The sequence below is a fragment of the Amphiura filiformis genome, chromosome 1, assembly GCF_039555335.1.
Source record: "Amphiura filiformis chromosome 1, Afil_fr2py, whole genome shotgun sequence".
NCBI lineage: Eukaryota > Metazoa > Echinodermata > Ophiuroidea > Amphilepidida > Amphiuridae > Amphiura > Amphiura filiformis.
In genome coordinates, this window is record NC_092628.1 from 65259745 (window position 1) to 65279358 (window position 19614).

A 19614-nucleotide genomic window follows, 5' to 3' on the forward strand; every position below is an offset into this window, starting at 1 on the left:
AGAGGGATATTGATAGCAGTTCCATTAAAAAAAGCTGCTATCGCCATGAGATTAAGATCTAGAAACACCCCTAAATGCCGTTTTGGGGAATTTTGCTAGCAAAATCTTTTTGATGAAAGTCAATCTTTGACAAGATGTAACTTTGTTACGGAAAGTGCTATGACAAAAATGTTTTCAGTTTTGTCTTTCTTTACTCAAGGGCTTTAATTTGATATGTAAAATGATGCAGTTTGATGGCAAATTTGAATTTACCTAGCATACCTACTGACTGGGCTCTGAGTCTGACATCTCAATTAATTCACTCGGTCTCGCAGGCCGCCGGCCGCGACAAATCGCCTGTCCGATAGCCCGGGGCAATCAAAATTTTTATTGGGCATTGGGCAATTATAAAAAAAACTCTGAATATAGCTGTGCCTGATCGGGCAAGACTAAATAAATTTAAAAACCAATTAAATCTTGAAAAAAACAGTCAAAACAAAGTAGAAAACTTCTAAGCGTCCATGTTTCAGATGGTAGACTAGACACTCGTATCCCATGCATACCAGATCAGGCAGACATGCTAATGAACATCATGACGTTACGTGACGTATTTGTAGTTTAATAGTTCAGCCAATTTATATCTGTTTTATGCATATATTATGACGTCAATGACACAGAGATGCCAGTCTTCCGGTTTTAATGGGAAATCCGGTTTTTCAGTATTTGGGCTATTTCAGGTTATGTGTGCACTTTTCAAAATGGTGCTTCAGCATTTCTGGTTACCTGAAATTGGAACATTATATATTATGTGGTAGGATGGGTGATTTCATTAGATGGGTGTTATGGAGGAGAAGCTACAGGAGCATTTTCATTAAATTCTGACAACTTTTTATATCAGATTTTTGCATTTACATGCATTTTTAAGGGGGTACTACACCCCTCAATAAATTAGTGTCTATTTTTGCATTTTTCTCAAAAACTAATAACACAGTGGTAATAAAAGTTATGTATAAATATAGGGGCAAGGAATCCAATTACTACACTGGAATTTCAGTGATCCAAGACAGGCGGTTTGATAAAGAAATAAGGTACCACTAGGATGTACCTCGTTTCATATACTGAACCGCTTTTCTTGAGACACTGACATTTCAGTGCAGTAATTGGATTCCTTGCCCCAATAATATACATAACTTTTGTTACGAGTGTGTAATTATTTTTTGAAAAAAATGCAAAAATAGTCACAGGTACCCCCTTAACACATTTCTGGAGTCCCACTTCATATTTTGAATGTCTTGTGAATGATTTCTTAGGAATATAAATAAGCCTCCTTTGTAGCTATTGCTTTGGTAACAAAGTATGAAGCATACACAATACAGTTCAAGTTATTTGGCACAAATTGGTCCAGTATTGCGAAAATTATGACCATTTTTGTAATTATGTAGATTCTGTGTTAAAGAAAAAAAGCGATGTCCCCTCCAAAACAGGTACTATCAAAATTGAACTAAATTGGTAGCTCCTGCCAAAACTTGCATCTGTACTGAGAATCTTCAGGGTGTTCCGCAATCATAAAACAGGACAATTAGTTCTGAGGATATTTGTATAAAATATCACAACCTGCCAGTTTTGGTGTCTTGATTTCGCGTTAAAACTGTGTCCTCTCCAGAACAGGGGTAAATCGGCAATTGACACAAAACCAAGGGTAAATGTTTCACTTTAGTTCAACAAAATTAACCTTCTCCTTCCCTCTAACAAGACAAGGCATTAGTTTTTAATCACAATACTCAAAGTAGCAAATATCTGATGATATCATGTTGTTAAACAGAATGTCCTCTCCAGAACAACCAAAAACTGTGGTCCGTCACAGCTCACAAAAAGCATGTACTTTTATTTCAAGTGAATGTTTCATCTATATATTGACAACACGTCTGAAGTGAACATTTGTAGTCAATAACACCTATTTTCAAGATATGTTTTGATGGTGAAAGTGTGGATTTCATGCCTCGCCAAATAGCTATGACCTGTGTCTGGATTTACAGAAGCCTTCATTAAAAGTAAAATACAATGTAAAATGTGTAGAAACCCTCTAGCTTCGACCCCCACCGGGGCCCTTGAGCGGGCCCCTGGACCCCTGGCCGTATGACGCGAGCGCTACACTCACTTCGCTCGTTACGCTTAGCCAATTTTCAGGTTTTTTGGCAATGAGTCACTGGCATCTCTGATGACATCGGCTGCCCATGTATTTACATGTGTACATCGAGATTGAGACGTATAATAACAATTGGCAAAATGGGTCAGTCCATCTCAAATCACCTTGGTTGGCTGGTCACCCACTCAGATTCTGTTTAAAATCACTATATCATATCCCTATGTGCCAAATGAACACATTTCAAACGGTAGGTCTCTACTCTTTGTCGTTTCCGAGAACCGGCCTATTGAAAATTGGACCAGACCCCCCCCTTTTTGCTTCCATGCGTCCAGACATTAATTTTCTTCCCAGTTTAGACATCCATATCTTCCCCAAGGGGTAAGCTACATGGCTACAAATTGGAATCTAGGGTGTCTTTGACCCAAATAACAAGATTCTGGAATCAAACCATGAAGATGGCTTAGCACCACTAAGATTTCTGGTACAGAGGAACATCATGCAAGTGTTGTAAATATGTGTGAGTTTGGTAATATGGTGGATTATTTCCCACAAGGTCAAATGGGGTCACAAACGGGGGGGGGGGTCTTTTGGCTGAGGAGTCATCTGTGAGCCCCTATGAAATTTTTATTAAGCCAATGAGTGGTCTACCCTGCTATAGGGGGTCACACCTGAACCTGTATTGCCTTACTAAAGGCAAAATAGATGATGTCTGACATCTAGTATGAAGAGGAGGGGGGTCAAAAATGGGAATTTGTCATGTGCGTCAGCACGAACATGTATTTTTAGACGTCTATATCAGCAAATGGGGGTGAGATACATTTTTTTGAGTCTAGAATCTTGTTCTTTGGGTCAAAGACACCCTAGATTCCAATTTGTAGCCCTGTAGCTTACCCCTTGGGGAAGATATGGATGTCTAAACTCGGAAGATAATTAATGCCGCGACGCGTGTGAGCAAAAAGGGGGGGTCTGACCCAATTTTCAATAGGCGGTTCTCGAAAGCGACAAGGAGTAGAGACCTACCGTTTGATATGTGTTCATTTGGCACATAGGGCTACAGAAAACTTTTTGAAACATCCACTACACTGCATGATGTGACTTTGCTGACAATTGTTGCCGGCAATATGGGTAATTTTCGGGCAACAAATTTTTGACTATTGCCTGCCCGATCGGGCAAGCTAAATAAAAAATTTGTCGCGGCCTGGTACTAAATCGCCGTGATTTTACTGACAAAAGTTCACATAAAATGCTCATTATTTTCTACAAGAAACAAAGAGTAGTGAAAGAAATGTTTATTTTTATAGTGCATTTCATGAATGCTCATATGTATCAACTCAACTGAGAAAAGATTTTCGTAAGGATTTAACTGCCAAATTTGGCACACTTACTAGATGCATTACATGATGAGTACGAGTATACATGCAACTTTGTTGACAATTCTTGCCGGGAATTGGGGTAATTTTCGGGGCAACCATGTTTTTACTATTGCCTGCCCGATCGGGCAAGCTGAAAAATTAAATTTGTCACTGCCTTTGGTCTCGTTTTGTTATTTGTGGAACCAGACATAATTTACTCCAAACCCACATATTTCCAGGCTTGGCCCCCGTACATTGTATGCTGTGAATTCTTGCATATTCATGAGGGACGATTGTTTGATCATGCCGTGTCTAACAATCACGCCAGTGTTGCGTGCCGCGTTGCATGCCTGTTCGTCATCATGTTCAAGATTACGCGGCCGCAGTAGACCATAAAAATGTGTGTTAAGTGTGTCTACAGCAGTATACAAATACATCATGTTTTGAGGGGAAGTAGCTGGTTCCGAGGTGTTGGATGATTTGACTACTTCCTGATGCGTCAGCGGAGGGAAGTAGTCAAATAATCCTATAGGGTGATTCAAATGAAAATGAACAACGTTTTTAAAATATTTCAGGGCACTGCTCCAATTTATCTTAATTCCAATTTTACCCGTATTTCATCCCTTTTACCAGGGGTAGCTCAGTCAATTTCATATGATACCTTTTATTTCACTGCTATTCACCATTGTAATTTGTTGCCTAAATCAATCAAAAGAAATTGGAAATTTGCCATAATTTAAACATGGTGTCAAGAAGCACCTTTCTGAACTAGTTCCAGTAACTGTAACTTGGCATATCAGGTCCGTAGATGTCATTATGTTTATGATAAAGACTGAAGTCTTGCTAACAGGACTACTTTCTGAACAGGCTTGGCTAGCTGAGCGTGATATTATGCATCACCAAAATTATTTGTCCCCTTTTTTGCTCGTTTTGTGTTTCGTCTTTGGTATGTTTTGCCCGTTCTCCTGCCTTAAAGCAATAATGTGTGATATGCATAAAGAATAGATTCTTATTTAAATGTTTGTTTTCACTGATCACATTATCCCCTTTTAATTTCGAGCCAAACAAATGAGGTATAACGAAGAAAATCATGATTCATTCCAACGCCAACAATGCGTGTACTACGCTCGCTCATCGTATTACATGTAACTGCACGGAGCATCGCGCTCGACGTGTGTACATACAAGCTGACATCCACGGTACATGTTAGTAAGTACTCTATCGTTGAACTCTGAATAAAACCGGTCGACCTGGTTTTAATACAAAAAGTTCAATTTTACTGTTATTAAAGCACTTCAGGCTTAGTCTTTTACATGTTATTTTAGTATACCACTGGGCATTATAATTATGTAAAAAGTAGTAATCCGAGTAAAATTGAGGGCGTTGCTGTGAAGCAAATCACACATTATGGCTTTAACCGTAGTATGGAAGAATAACAGATAACCTGGGGATTGTTTGGACTATAATATGGGCTGATAGTGATACCATTTCATGGTTCAGCAAAAAGCAGAACACATGGTATGCAAGTTTAATGTTAGAGTTAATCTAAATAGAGGCCGTCAGCCTTTCGCCATCTTGTGGGTACAAATTTTATGTGTGTTCATGCGTCGGACACTATGCACAAGGCGCAGCTTGCCACGCAGCTGTTATCATGCATCGACACAGTGATTTTGCTGTTCACGCATGGAGATCGAACGACCATCGCAGCGTGTACCCACAAGATGGCGGCATATGACATCACGCTGACGACCTCTATTACCACTTTACCAGACCTTCATTTTTGAGGAACTCAATTGCACCAGAGCTCCTACAGCTCTCCTTAACAACATTTCAGGAGTATGATTGACTGAGCTCCTCACTACTTGAATCCCTATGGTTTAATACAGATAATAAAAGATTGAGCTCCTTGTTGAGCACCTTAGTAGTGATTAACAGAGCTCCTGCAATTTTCAAAAATGAAGGCCTGAATTACCTTAGATCTATGGCAAATTACCAACTAAAATGTATCTTTTGCATTCCAGATACAGCAAGTATTTAAATGAAGTACTGACATTCCATTTAGTACAACAATGTCTCTGCTACGTTCAGCCATTTGGTCAACACGCTTTATACATAGGACTCCACAGATATGTGCCTGGGCATACCAAAAGCAGCATTATCCTGCTAGACAAGATGTTTTCCTACATGAAGGTTACTGCCAAGCCTTCAAGGTATCTCACAACACAGGATTTGCTTTATGTGATGTACGTACTTTTTGTACTACATCTGCTCCAATAACTGACAATAGTATAAATGAGCAAGAGACAGATGACATTTATCGCATGATTCAGGATACCAAGACAGCAGAAGAATTACTACATCTAGTAGATACCAATGAGCTCACAAGTGTGATTGCATCCCGTATCATTCATACTTTGGTGCAGCACTGTTTCAATGGTAAAGAAGATTCAAAGAAACTTATACAGAAATTGTCAAATGATCCCAGCGTGCAGAAGCTGTATAAGGTTCTTCTACGAGTAACGTCAAAGAGTTGAGCAGTAATAACATGATAAGGTCACTGTTGAATACATACACTTTAAAACTCAACAATAAGAATCGTGCAGTAGTGGAAACTTTGGTTGAAGGTATCCGGTCTGGGTTACGTTCCATGGATGTGTCTGTGGTAAGCAATTTAGTGTGCGGTGCTGGTTTGCTCAAGAGTGCCAAGGGTAGCAAGGGTAACAACCTTGCTTCTGGTCTAGTGGATGAAGCTGCTCATATCTTGCAACTCAGACAAAGGGAAATAGATAGGCTACGTCCACATGCTCTAATTGGACTACTGCAAGTTTCTAATCACTTTCCACAAAGTTTTCAGACTGTCGTTGCAGATGCTTTGTTAGGATCTTTACACAAGTTCTCCTTTGTTGATCTCAAGAACCTGACAACTGTTATGTCAAACGTACCCTTCAGAAGCCCAGCAATTTTACGAGCCATCATGTACCAGGCTATGCAGCTGAGTGATCAGTGGCAACTGCCCTCAGTTGCAAAGTTCATGAGAGCACTGGGAGAGCTCTCCTTCCATAACCAAGATCTAGCTAAACAGGTGGCTGAATTTGTTGTAACAAAACAGTCAGAATGGACTCCTTCCTTAATCAGTCAAATAGCAAAAGCCTACTCTTTGCTCCGCATACATGTCCCAGAATGGGGCTTATTTGATCAGATCTGTGAGTACACTGCTAACCATCTGGATGACTTTAGCAGCTTGGAGCTGTATCTTGTTCTCTATGCTTTTGGTGAGCTGGGTTATAAACCAAAGAATGAGACAGAATTCTACCAGAGTGTTACTGCATACTTGGAATCTAGGTTTGATGACTATCCAGCTGAAACAAAGATCAAATTGGCTTCTGCATTGATGCTTTCTGAACAAGTGCCAGAGTTTATGCTGAAAGATGTGCTACAACACAAGAGACCTGCTGGTAAGTTGCACATCAAGGCAAATATTATCCAATTATCTTCATTGGGCAGGAATAACCTCATAATGTGCTTGGCCCCTGAATTATAACACAAAACTGCCAACAGATTACATACATGTAGGAAGTTTTGCTTTAAAAATGTTCAGTGGCCAAAAACACGTCATACAGGAGGTTTTTCCTGCCCAGCGATGATGACCGTTTTACATCATATACCAAGGAGCCCATATGAAGTTACATGTGCTATGCTGATGTACATTGTACAATGTATGCAATTTTCAAGGCTTCGACATTCATTAGTAATCTGACTGTTTGTGTGTACATTTGATATTTGTTTCAGTTTTATTTACCTTTGTAAAACCATTTGTTGAAAGCTAGGATCATACCTATTTCGAATATTAGTACCATGAATGACAGAACTGAAATTAGGAGGCATTGGCAGAATATTAAGACCGTCACTGAATGTGTGTAACTGTAAATGAATGAATATTAAATGAACAAAGATTTAAAAGCATAAATGCAGGAGCAAGTTTTCAAATGAACCATATTTTCGTCTCACATGGCCTACATGTATAAAATGTTGACATTTTGTGGAAAAAAAGTCACCTCCAAATCTAATCCAACAGGTTCCAAGAAGAAAATTACTTTTTTGATGTTAGAAATTATGCTTACTTTTCAGAGATTTTACAGTGATGTTAGGCAATTTTAATCTCAAGTCTTGTTTTATGTGACTATGTTTACAAAATGTCTTACTATCATCATAGCATTCTTTAACTGGCATGTGAAGAATTGTACCGACAGGTTGCGATGTATGGATGGACCAGGAGAGAACAGGCCCCTGCCCCTTTAACTATGTAACAGCAAATTGATGATTTAGAAAGTGTTTTTAACTGTTTTTTATTCAACTGATTTTTTTTCATAGGTGCAGTTTTCCAAGATGTACTTGTGATGCGGCTCAATGCGCATGCACATTTGGCTTGTCCCAATTATAGTGGGCCCTACGTAGATAGTACACTGATCCCTGCAGTATCCCATCAAAGCTCTGCACTTGGCAGATCTGTTGTTCAAGCCCTCAAGGAAGCAGTAGGAGGTAATAACAAGTGTGTGAAGACCAGTGTGGGAACTACTTTGGGTTACAAAATAGGTGAGTACGGACAATGTTTTAAAAGACTTGGAAATATATGTTTCCTTTGCAGTGTGGAAAGTTAGTCTAATTACAGTAACTCTAACACTGTGTATACTCTCAAGCATCCACAAAAGTTTCAAATTATGATCAATTTAATCTGGTCAACCAGATAACTTAGATGGAATCACAGACGCTGTGACCAAAACCTTTGATCTTCAGTTGAGTTTAAGTGAGTTATCTACCAGATTAAATTGATCACAATACAGTAAACCTTTAATTTTACCTGCAGGTAGGCCATGTACATGTAGACCCAAAAAATCTGATTTTTCTTCCTGAAATAATTATTCATTTTCCCATGACCTAAAGCTGTTTTTGCTCGTTACGCTCGCAAATTGTAATTCTTTGGACTTTTTGTATACTTTTGCCAATTTGGGGAGGTGCGACCGCACCCCCTGCGTACGGGCCTGGTCCAGTGTATAGTCATGAAGCATCACACTCATACTTTAACCTTTTCTTTATTTTGTCCATACCAGATGCATTGGTACTACTTGATGAGAACAGCAAACCAGTGGCAGTAGATCAGTATCAATTATCAGGAGTGCAATCAAATGAATCTGGACAGAAGTAAGCTTTGCTGCTTATATTTTGGGTCCTACAGGGGTCAAAATATTAACAAAAATGCTCTGATTGTCACTAAAATGGTTGGAAATTGTTTTACCTCTCATAACAATTCTAATCATAAGAAGAGTTTACATCCTAAAATGTGTTGTTGCCTAAAGATCAACCTCATTAGGACTCAATGGGTAACAACATATATTTCTGTGTTAATTACAATGGTAATGAGTCATTCTACATGTAGGTGGTAAAAAGTATTGTTTATTTGAATGATCATGATAGGACAAGTAATTTGAGACTGTTTTTATCACAATCAAAGCATTTTGGTGTTTAATTACACCCACTGGAATCTTATTTTGTAAATGTACTAACTAAAGTGGCAAACCAATGAAACTGGCTATCGTTTAGGCAAGAAATTGAATTATAATGACTATCTTAATCAATTGCAAATTGTTAATTGTTTTTGCTGACTTAACTTAAATCTGTAATACCCATATAAGGAGCTATATATGTGACATGATCTGGTCCATGGGAGCCAAAGTTGGCAAATTTGAAACTGAGATAAAGGTAAAAATATGGAGTAAAAAACAATAAAATACATAAGAAAATAGACATCAAAAACTTCATAACTTTAGAACCAAGTATGCTAGACCTTTAGTGTTTTCAGTAAATGATAGCATATTGTATGTGTAATGTAATAATTACAGTAACTCAATTTTCAAAAATGCCTCCTTTGGCCCCCATGGACCAGATCGTGTCACATATAAGGGTGATTTGTTTTTCGGTAGCCTGTGTCTTGCTCACCTCGCAATCACTCAAGGGGAGGCACACATGTTGTGGAGTTGTTGGTGTTCAGGAGGGTAGGGTTTGTGGAATTTATATTGCCACAATAGCATTCACTCATCAATTGCAACCAAGCAAATACAGGAATGTGATGCCGGTGATCGCAGTAAGTTTTGGAAAATTTGAACCAATTATTACACCAAGAATTTCACAGTGTTTTTCCCTGTCTATATGGATGGTGACATAACAGATATACCAGTGCACAGGTGTATTTTAAAAATCATTTCAATTCTCACATACAGATTACAAGAAGTGTTTGAGATTCTTGACATACACCAGAAACCTTTACCTGCTGAATACCAAAGGTAAGATTCACATCATATGTTAAATGGGAATATATTGGTTAGAGATGCTTGATTGATGCACCCCTTGTATGAAGGAACATCCATTTAATGGTACATAAATCATAATAGTAGGGATGCCCATAGACTACCCCGTAGTCCACTTGCCCATTGTGCATACTCTGGATATTGTATTTAAGCTTAAAACTCTGATTTAATTAATGTGTGCACAATTGATAGATTTTCACATCTGATCAGTCACCCTACTCCCTCTGTTTGGTAGCTTCCCAACTGACTTGCGGTTAAGATTTTTAACACGGGACTCTATGGAGAGTTAGGCCAATTTCTGGCCTAACTACAGAGATGCCAATCTTCCGATTTAAATCGGAATTCCGATTTTTTTTATTTTTCCAAAAAAAATCAGATTTTCTAAAAAATTTTTTTTTTTTTTTTTTTTTTTTTTTTTTTTTTTTTTTAATTTTCAAAAAATATTTTTGGCCAAAAAAGCAAGTTATAGACCTAAATTACTTGTTATTCAAGGTTGAAACCATAGAAATACTGCTATTTCAAAAAAAATTGCCAATTTTATTTTACAAAGTTGGATAAAGTTGTACATTTTGATTACTTTTGCTTCTATTGAACAGTCAGGAACACATTGAATTAATATACATTGCTAGCTGTTCAGTAGAAGTAAAAGTAATTTAAATGTACAACTTTATCCAACTTTGTAAAATAAAATTGGCAATTTTTTTTTTGAAGTAGCAGTATTTCTATGGTTTCCAACATTAAATAACAAGTAATTTAGGGCATATAACTTGCTTTTTTAAAAAATATTTTTTTGAAAATTTAACAAAAAAATAGGGAGGGGGTCAAAAATTTGATGAATCATCGTTTTTATATTACGCATTATATATATCCATTTCAGCCATGTAGGACATGTTATTAGGCCAAAAAATACTTTGGAAAATGGTCTCTCATGTACAAAAGTATAGGAAACTGAACATTTAAAACCACTTTTTTGGGATGAAGGAAGCATTTTTTTTTTTTTTTCTAAAACTGGTTTTTATGTTAAAAATGGCCTTTTGGGGTGCTAATTCTGCTAAAATTGCCTGGGCTTAGGTACCTAATTTGCATATTTTATGGTATAATTTTGAGAAAACAAGCCTTGAAGAATATTACATGTATAATAGATAGTCTTCAATACTGCTATCTAGGCTTGTTTTCTCAAAATAACCTTATTTTTTATCCATTTGAATGTAATTTTACCCTCAGAAATGGTGTCTCCTGCAGTGTAAAATGTGTAGAAACCCTCTGGCTTTGGGGGCCTTCGCCCCCTCAACCCCCACCGGGGCTTGGCCCCTGGACCCCACCAGGGGCCCTTAAGCGGGCCCCTGGACCCCCGGCCGTGGGGGCGAGACTTCGGTCGCTTCGCTCCCTACGTTCGCAATTTTCAGATTTTTTTTCCATAACCCATTGGCATCTCTGTAACTAAAATTGGCCATGATGTAACGCATCTTTAAATGGATCTGCCTTGTGATTGGTCGCCCACATCTCGCTATGGTTTAAATCGTCTGGGCCCGCGCCATTACCATTAACTACACCGTAAACAACTGTCTGTGGTATTTGCGGCGCTTTTGTGTTGACGCGAAAGTTAATCTCTCATCAAACATCTAGCGCCGTCTTGTACTATACCATGTTTAGTACTTGTGGTTAATGGACTGATAAACAAGTATGCTTGACAGTGTGTTTTTAGAGAGCAAAGTCCAGGGGGTAAAGTTCTGCTTAAAATTCAAAGTCCATAGTCAGATTTTCGGGGTTCGCTATCAATAAACTGGTACATGTAGATTCCAAAATCAGAATTGTTCAGTATTAAAGTGAGCCGTTATAATTACGCAAGATAATGTTGCATTCAATTACTTTTATTGTCACTAATCATCTGATAGTTAAAACTCTTTATAACCATTTTACTATTGAATACTTTAATTTTAATAAACATCAGTATAATTTTGAGTTCAACGAAATGGGTTCATCATGACTAATAGTAACATATTTTTAAAATTCGACTATGGCATAGTCTAGGATGCCCACTGTCAATACAGTTTCCACTAGAACGATTTTTCATTTACTGTGTGCGTGCACTCACACACGTATTGTCTATGGAGAAACTGATCGATACAAGAAATCCCAGGCCTGTTAAATGGTGTACATACTTGTTTTGATCCAAATGTAGGCCTATATCAGGGTGTTTCAAGAAATTCCTGATTCCACCAGAAAACATTAACCAAACTTTTTCCTGTTTGGTCAGTAAATAGAGAGGACCTTCCTTCATGAAGAGATCAACTTTTTTAATGAAAAATTTAATGAGATGAGGCTACAACAGGTTGAAGTAACACCATTCCGTGCATTAGGTGTTCAAACGCAATTATCTCCGAATTTGGAGTGAATCAGACAAGCAAACTTACATACTCATAAAATTTAACTATTTTTGAAGACAAAATGTGCAGGATGTTAAGAAATTTAAGAATGTTTAAGCCTACCGCAGCCCATCTCAAAGCATGCACTTCCCTGTGCACTTCTGACGTCCATTTCATATGCTATCCATCATGGCTTCCATGCACAGTTTTGCACACACAGTGTATTGCTCAATGTAGTAAAGATAACCTTTGAGTTGAAGCAAATTTCTCAAAATTGGTAGTGATTAATGTTACCAAACTTATGCCATGATGAAATATAATAATTTTTGAAGATAAAATGTGCTGACCTTAAAAGATTGAACAATGTTTAAGACTACCGCTATTCATTTGAAATAATGCACTTATTGTTCATCTCCTCTATGGAGATATTCCATGGCGGCCATCTATGATCATGCTTGAGGTTTCACCAAACAAACCATGGGTTTTGAGGTCTTATATATTGATGTATGTCAACAAAATCGATTACATTTTCAGGATGATCTTATTTTCATGCTGTTATAAGCAAATATAATGTTCCAGATAACTCTAGTTAATAAATACATTAAGAAAAAGTACCTTAAAGTTGCACTTTCTGTTAGTATTCCTTTTTGGACTTTAACTTTTTAACATGTTCTAGCAGTTTTAAAACTGTATAGTATATAAAAAGGCCATATCTCTGGAATGAAACATCCGATTAAGATTATTTAAACGCCAAAATGTTTCTTTCATCAATTCCCAGCCAATAAGTTAGATCTGAATCAATTTAAAAGTACTTCAATTTTTAGTGGACATGCCTAATAATAGTATGTTCCTTGTACTAGCAAGCCCAAAGTTCAGTTTGCTGTAGACATTAATTAATTGGAAAATATTAAAAATTATCAGCATACATGTACATTTCCCTCATTAAATAAATACATTGCAAAGCAAAGTAATAATAGCATGTTTTATTGAGAGCAGTTATAACTACATTGTACCTCAAACACACCTGTTGTCTTGCTCTTCAGCTCCAAGGGAAGTACATATTGCAAATCAAACCTGCTCTGTGTAGGTTTCCACCTTACAATGTACAATATTTCATTGTGAATGACAATTCTTGTGTGCTATATCTCATCTTCACAATGCCAATGTCCACAACATAGAACCTCAGTGTGAACAGTAAAGCTGACCAGTATGTCTCTCAACTAAAATGACGCTCATTACTTTAAATTTACATTAAGGTTCGTTATTCCGCAGGGTCGTTACTCCGAATTTTGGAATAACGGTCCTTCGGAATAACAACCCTTAACGTAAATTCAGAGTAATGACCCTTCGGAATAATGACTCTTCAGAATAACGAGCTGGTTGTAAATTCCATTTGGTAAGGTTCATTCTTCCGAAGGGTAATTACTCCGAATTTTGGAATAATGAACCTTCAAAATAACAAGTCTTTTAAATTTGGAGTAATGACCCTTTGGAATAACAGTCTTTTGGAATAACAAACCTTACCATAAATTTGGAGTAATGAACCTCGGAATAACGAAACTTAATCAACTCAACACCTCAGTAGGCTCAACTGTTATAAGGGATTGCTTATTGTAGGATTTGATCAGGACAAATGTTTCTTTTCAATGTGTTTATGAAGACACTTTGAATAAAATAAAGAGCAGGCAGAGTATAAACCATGACAGAAGCATAGACTCTATGCAAAGCTTTGTACGGGTCTAAGAAAGTTTCCTTAGTTATGACAAGGGGAAAATGTCAAAACAAGGAGGTTTGATTGCCTACCATTAGTACAGTGATACATATCTCAAAAACCACAAGACATTGAGCTGCAAGTGCAATATTTGAATTCCTGATAACCCCTACAAAATGATCAATGTATACAATCATCAGTGTTTATTCTCTCTGTAATTTTGGTGCGCCAAATGCAGCATTTTTCCCAATTTGGCCCAATTTGGGCTTAAAATTCCTCAAACTGACTAATTGGAATGTGGAATTTCAAATTATTGTGCCCCAAATCTAATTTTCACTGGGCCAAAATCGCATATACGGTCTCTGAGTAAACATTGATAATCATGTGGACCTCTCACACTGCTAGTGAATTTTGATGCGAAAAAAGTCTCAATTATACCAAATATACTGAACCCGGATGTTTTTTAAACAGTTTTTTAACAACAAAAAAAACTTTGGATCCAGACATTTTAGTGGTTATTAACTGCCTTTCCTTCCACATGCCTTCAATCAATCAAAGTGTGCATGTGATGAGAGGAATGAAGGGTGCTGAAAATCTTTCTCTGCCAGGCAATAATTATGATATGATCATATTTTCAATTTATGATTCAGTATTCTTGCCCATTTAACAGGCTACAATATTTTGATACAAAATTGGTCTCGCAGTTTCAGGTATTTACATATAGTTTTCAGAGATACAAATGTGACATTGAATAGTTCCAAAATTAGTTTCCCTTACATTGTATTTTATCGTAGCAAGAAACCAGTATGAGGCAAACTACCTACCATTTCTAAGACACTGATTATAGTATTTGTCATTTGCTCACAGGATTGCTGTGCTTACATGGAGTCCTAAAGAGAGGATCTTTGACAAGGATGAGTTAACAGGAAGATATAACTTGCAAAAGAAGCATCTTCAATTGGCTGGATATAAACTCATGGAGGTATGATCTCATTTGTTAAAATACAAGATACAATATTATGAGTGAAATGGTTGAAATGTATAAGGATGGAAGTGAGAGAAGGGTGAAAGATCTGCCATCTTGCTACCAAAACAAATGCTTTTACAAAGCTTATGGTAATTGTAGCATGCGTATAAAGCAACATAAAATGCACTTGTTGAACCTCCTTTTGAGATTAGTATGCAAACAGTGGTGGCATCAGGAATTTTTTTTTTTTTTTTTTGGGGGGCCAAAGTGAATTGCCGCATAAAAAGTGGAAATTTACGTAATTTTGGGGATTTGCTCAAAAGTGGGGAGATGCAAACTAGGGGGAAAGAAAAATGTTTGGGGAGCAAATACCCCCCGTAGTGCCGCCACTGTATGCAAAGGGTCTGTAGATCAGTATTTCAATTAGTTTACTCACTTGAATTTATACTTGTGTTAATGTAAATGGACGGTGTCAGATTTCATCTGATGTATACCCTCAAACCTCCTAATCACCATCTGAAATAGTAAAGCCTAGTTCAATGTCCTTTGTGTATTGTTAATTTATAAAAAATTCCAGAACTTAATTCCCAACACAGTTCAATAGCAGATAATATAAGGCAACTTATATTATTTTGTCTGTAAATTACTGCTCAGTAGGATCTCTGAGTATCCAATCCATCCAAATAATGTTATAATTGTTTGATATTTTCATGATTTGTTACACAACCCCTTTCAAACTGCTACATGGACTGCAACCCATTTGAAGCCTGCTAGTCTAATCTATTTGCCTTTGTTTTGTTTTCTATTACTCTACAGGTGGACTACCAAGAATGGAATCGGGCTAAGACAAAATTCCAACAATTAAGTCTCATCAAATTCAAGCTTGTGGAGGCTACCAGAAGTAAGGTGGAAAATATACAAGAATGAAATTTTAGTGAATAATAGAGATATAGTTAAATCTTTAATTTGATGTATATAACTATTGACTTATTTTAAGTTGTGAAAAATAGCTCATTATGGGTATCTTTATAATATAAATAGTTTCAACATGTATACCTGGCACATGACACATCTGATAGGTAATTATTGGATTTATGGTAAGAGCAATGTATAAGGTATCATTGGATTTATGGTAAGAGCAATGTGTGAGGTGTCATATATTAGGTGAATCTGAAGGCTGAGGCAAGAATGACACTGAGTGTATGGTATTTCCTATACCATGCCGATGTTTAACCTGATAACAAATTGATCATACTCATGAATAGAACCTTGGATATGTTTGTGTCAAATTGACTTAAAGATATGATAATTGATAATGAATTGAATTTTGTAGCTCAGTGTAAAACAAAAGTGCCTGGTTTAAGTCCTGGATGGTCAGTGATTATATACTGTCTGTCTGTCTGTCTGTCATATTTTGATGTGTTGTGGAGAAGCATTAATTTAAGTATTTCATTTGTGTTCAACTTTCATTACAACCAAGTCGGTGACTTTACTGACCTTTTAAGCGATTCCATGCCATAAATTAAATAAATTGATTTAAAGCTAAAAATCTACAGAATGTTCTGTAAGTGTGATTCTCAACTTGTAGAAAACAAACTTACAGAAGCAGATTCCATAGTGTCTTGACGAACCTATAACCTTCCATTCATCATCCATTTATCCATCTCATTTAATAGTGTTAAAGCCATCTGAAATCGGTGTGCCTGTACATGCCACAACTTTTTATAGATATCACAACATTCAGTAAAAGTTTTGTCAAATGTGTGCAATCAAATTTTGTATAATTATGTTAATACTGATCTTCTGTAGGGACTATACATCTTTCTTTAAAAGTAAAATATGTAAAAGTTTAGTTTATATTGCACCCTTACAATACAATACAATACAATACAAAAAACGGAATTTATATAACGCCTTAGCATAAGTATGAACTAAGCGCTTCACAATGATCTTAAAAGTACAACTTATACTATATCTTAGGCTACAATAAAATGTACAACTTAATTAAAAATAAAAAACTTAGTTTGGAAATAAATGGGTTTTCAGATTAGATTTAAAAGTGGCCAGACTAGGTGAAGTACAAAGTTTTACAGGTAATTGGTTCCAGAGAGCTGGCACAGAATTGCAGAAGGCATTATCCACATATGTTGAGTGAATTCTATTACATTCAAGCAGACTGTCATCAGCATGTGATCGTAGGAACATACCATCAGAAAATGTGTGAGATTTTAGAAGATTTTGTATGTACAGTGGTGCTGTTTCATGTCTACTTTTATAAGCGAATGTGAGTAGTTTGTAGGTAATACACTCACTCTTTAAGTAGAGGAGTGGTGTGTTCCATACGGTTTGCCTTGAAAACAAGTCTGGCAGCTCTGTTTTGTATCTTTTGTAGTTTTTGTGTGTTTTTTACAGTTCCATATAATAAAGAGTTACAATAATCAACCCTTTATTGCACTGAAGGTACAACCAGGACAGCACAAAGAACCAGGGGTCTGATTTTTGTTATGTGAACAACTCACATAAATTTCTTGAATAACATGGTCTCTTAGATGGAGAAACCATATAGGATTAACTTGTGCAATGCAGTAAGGCTATAAAAAAACTTTGTCTAAAAGCCTAAAGCGAAACAAAATTAATGCTGTCTCAGCCCTTGGCAGTTTCAAACACGAATGCGGAATGCAGGGTTTTTTAAAGATTTTTTTTAAAAAGATTCTTTTAAAACTTTTTAAGTTTGAATTAAGTTGCCATTTGTGAGTATTCAAAAGTACACAGCACAACATTTTTGGTTCATTTGCACAATTGAAGTACAAATATAAATTATTGTTTGCTACTTCACTTCTGGGATCATATCTTCCGATTCCGATACAGTAGTAAAGCAGTTTAAATGAAATTTGCACATGCTAGTACATATACAACATGAAACACAGCCAATTAAAATATTACATTATACAGAGATGTAAGACTTCCGAATTTTTTTTTTTACATTTTTGGAATTGAATGATGATAATTTGTCATAAAAAGAGCAAAAAAGAATTTTGTGAGAGGGGTGAACCCCGCCAGGGGCTCCCGCTCTGCCCCATGGCCCGGGCTCTGCCCCATGGCCCGTTGCACGCCTCGTCTTCGGTTCGGCTGCTCGCCTTTGGCTTGCATGATTTTCAGGAAATGGATCATTACCTCACTTAATCTCTGATTATATCCGCATACATTTTCATCAAAGTTTAGACGAATATGACGTAGAATTGCTTGAACCGAGCCCCAAATATTTTTACAAGAGAGCAATTTGAATAGTTGAAATGTTTACTATCTTTTTGGCAAATTGTGGATCATCTTTTATAATTGTTGTGGCATTTCGAGCGTTTTGAGCGTTCGACAGTATTTTTTGTGGGACATGAGAGCACATCAGACATATCGAATTGCATTCTGAATACGAAGAATGTCTTTCTGATATCAAATAATTCTCATTTTTTGAAATTCACGATATAATACAAATTTTATGACAAATTATTAAAATTTGATATTGTTCACATCTTTGATATGTAACAGTCCTTGAAGTAAATTTTATAAATCTAATGATATATTCTTAAAGTGTATGTAGCTTGGAGGAAAAGCCGACGATCAATTGAAAATTTTGACCTTTCATATTGAAGATATGGATTTTTCCCATTTTTTTGGTGTTTTGGGAAAAAATCCATATCTTCAATCTGAAAAGGTCAACATTTTCAATTGATCGTCGGCTTTTCATCCCACCTACATACACTTTTTAAAGTATAAATCATCAGATTTATAAAGTTTACTTGGTACTGTTAAATATCAAAAATATCAATTTTAATCATTTGCCATAAAATGTGTATTACATTGTGAATTTCAAAAAATCAAAATTATTTGACATCAGAAGGACATTCTTTGTATTCAGAATGCAATTCGATATGTCTGACGTGTTCTACTATCACACAATAAATACTGTCCAAACGTTCATACCCGATCCCTTAAGGGCACCGTCAATCAAACATCGAATATGGCATGCAAATGTATCACTGCTATCTGTAGTAGATAGCAAAAGGAAAATAATGCAATGCACAGGGCACAATAACATGTTTTTAATAATACAAAGGTTTTCATCATTGTCATCATCATCAACACATCATCATCAACATCAATTATCATCATCGTCCTCATTGATTAAACAAAAGTAAGAGTACGAATAAAGTAAAAGTAAGTGTAAGAAACATAAATCAAGTTTAGGTTAGTTCATGATTGTCATTATATTTGATTGGAATAAAAGAAAATATAAACGTTTCAAAACTACCGTTTTCCAGTAATACAAACACAGATCATTATGAGCATTATATGTAATGACCTTTATAATTATTGGGCATATTCAATCTCACATGGACAGAGATCATCATGCATGTTAAGTGTGAAAGCCTGTTGATGGTAAAGGTAAATAGTTGTGCTTCTCATTGAATACACACGCTACAACGGTTAAAGGCTTAATGTACGATTTCCTTCAAATTTTAAATTTGTCATTATATACTCAAAATGCTGAAATAATACTAGTTATAATTATCGGGAATGGTTTCTGCCCATTTTGAGCTGAAATAACGAGGTTAACACTGCTTGTTATTTTGGCCGTTTAACACACAGTTCTATAGGCGGACATAAAGTCATAATTCTTTGAATTATGACTTTATGTCGAACTTTGCTCTGTTTACCTACAAACAAAACACATTT

General features: G+C 36.3%; 1 protein-coding gene across 1 annotated transcript; it reads left to right on the top strand.

The window, feature by feature from the left end:
• Window positions 1-5479: 5479 nt before the first annotated feature.
• Window positions 5480-18230, top strand: LOC140151098 (FAST kinase domain-containing protein 4-like). The gene is made up of 6 exons (XM_072173316.1): window positions 5480-6932; window positions 7849-8070; window positions 8586-8676; window positions 9753-9815; window positions 14784-14898; window positions 15700-18230. Exons 1-6 carry the CDS (start codon window positions 6023-6025, stop codon window positions 15808-15810), a joined length of 1512 nt encoding a protein of 503 aa, XP_072029417.1. The 5' UTR covers window positions 5480-6022; the 3' UTR covers window positions 15811-18230.
• The last annotated feature ends 1384 nt before the right edge of the window (window positions 18231-19614 follow it).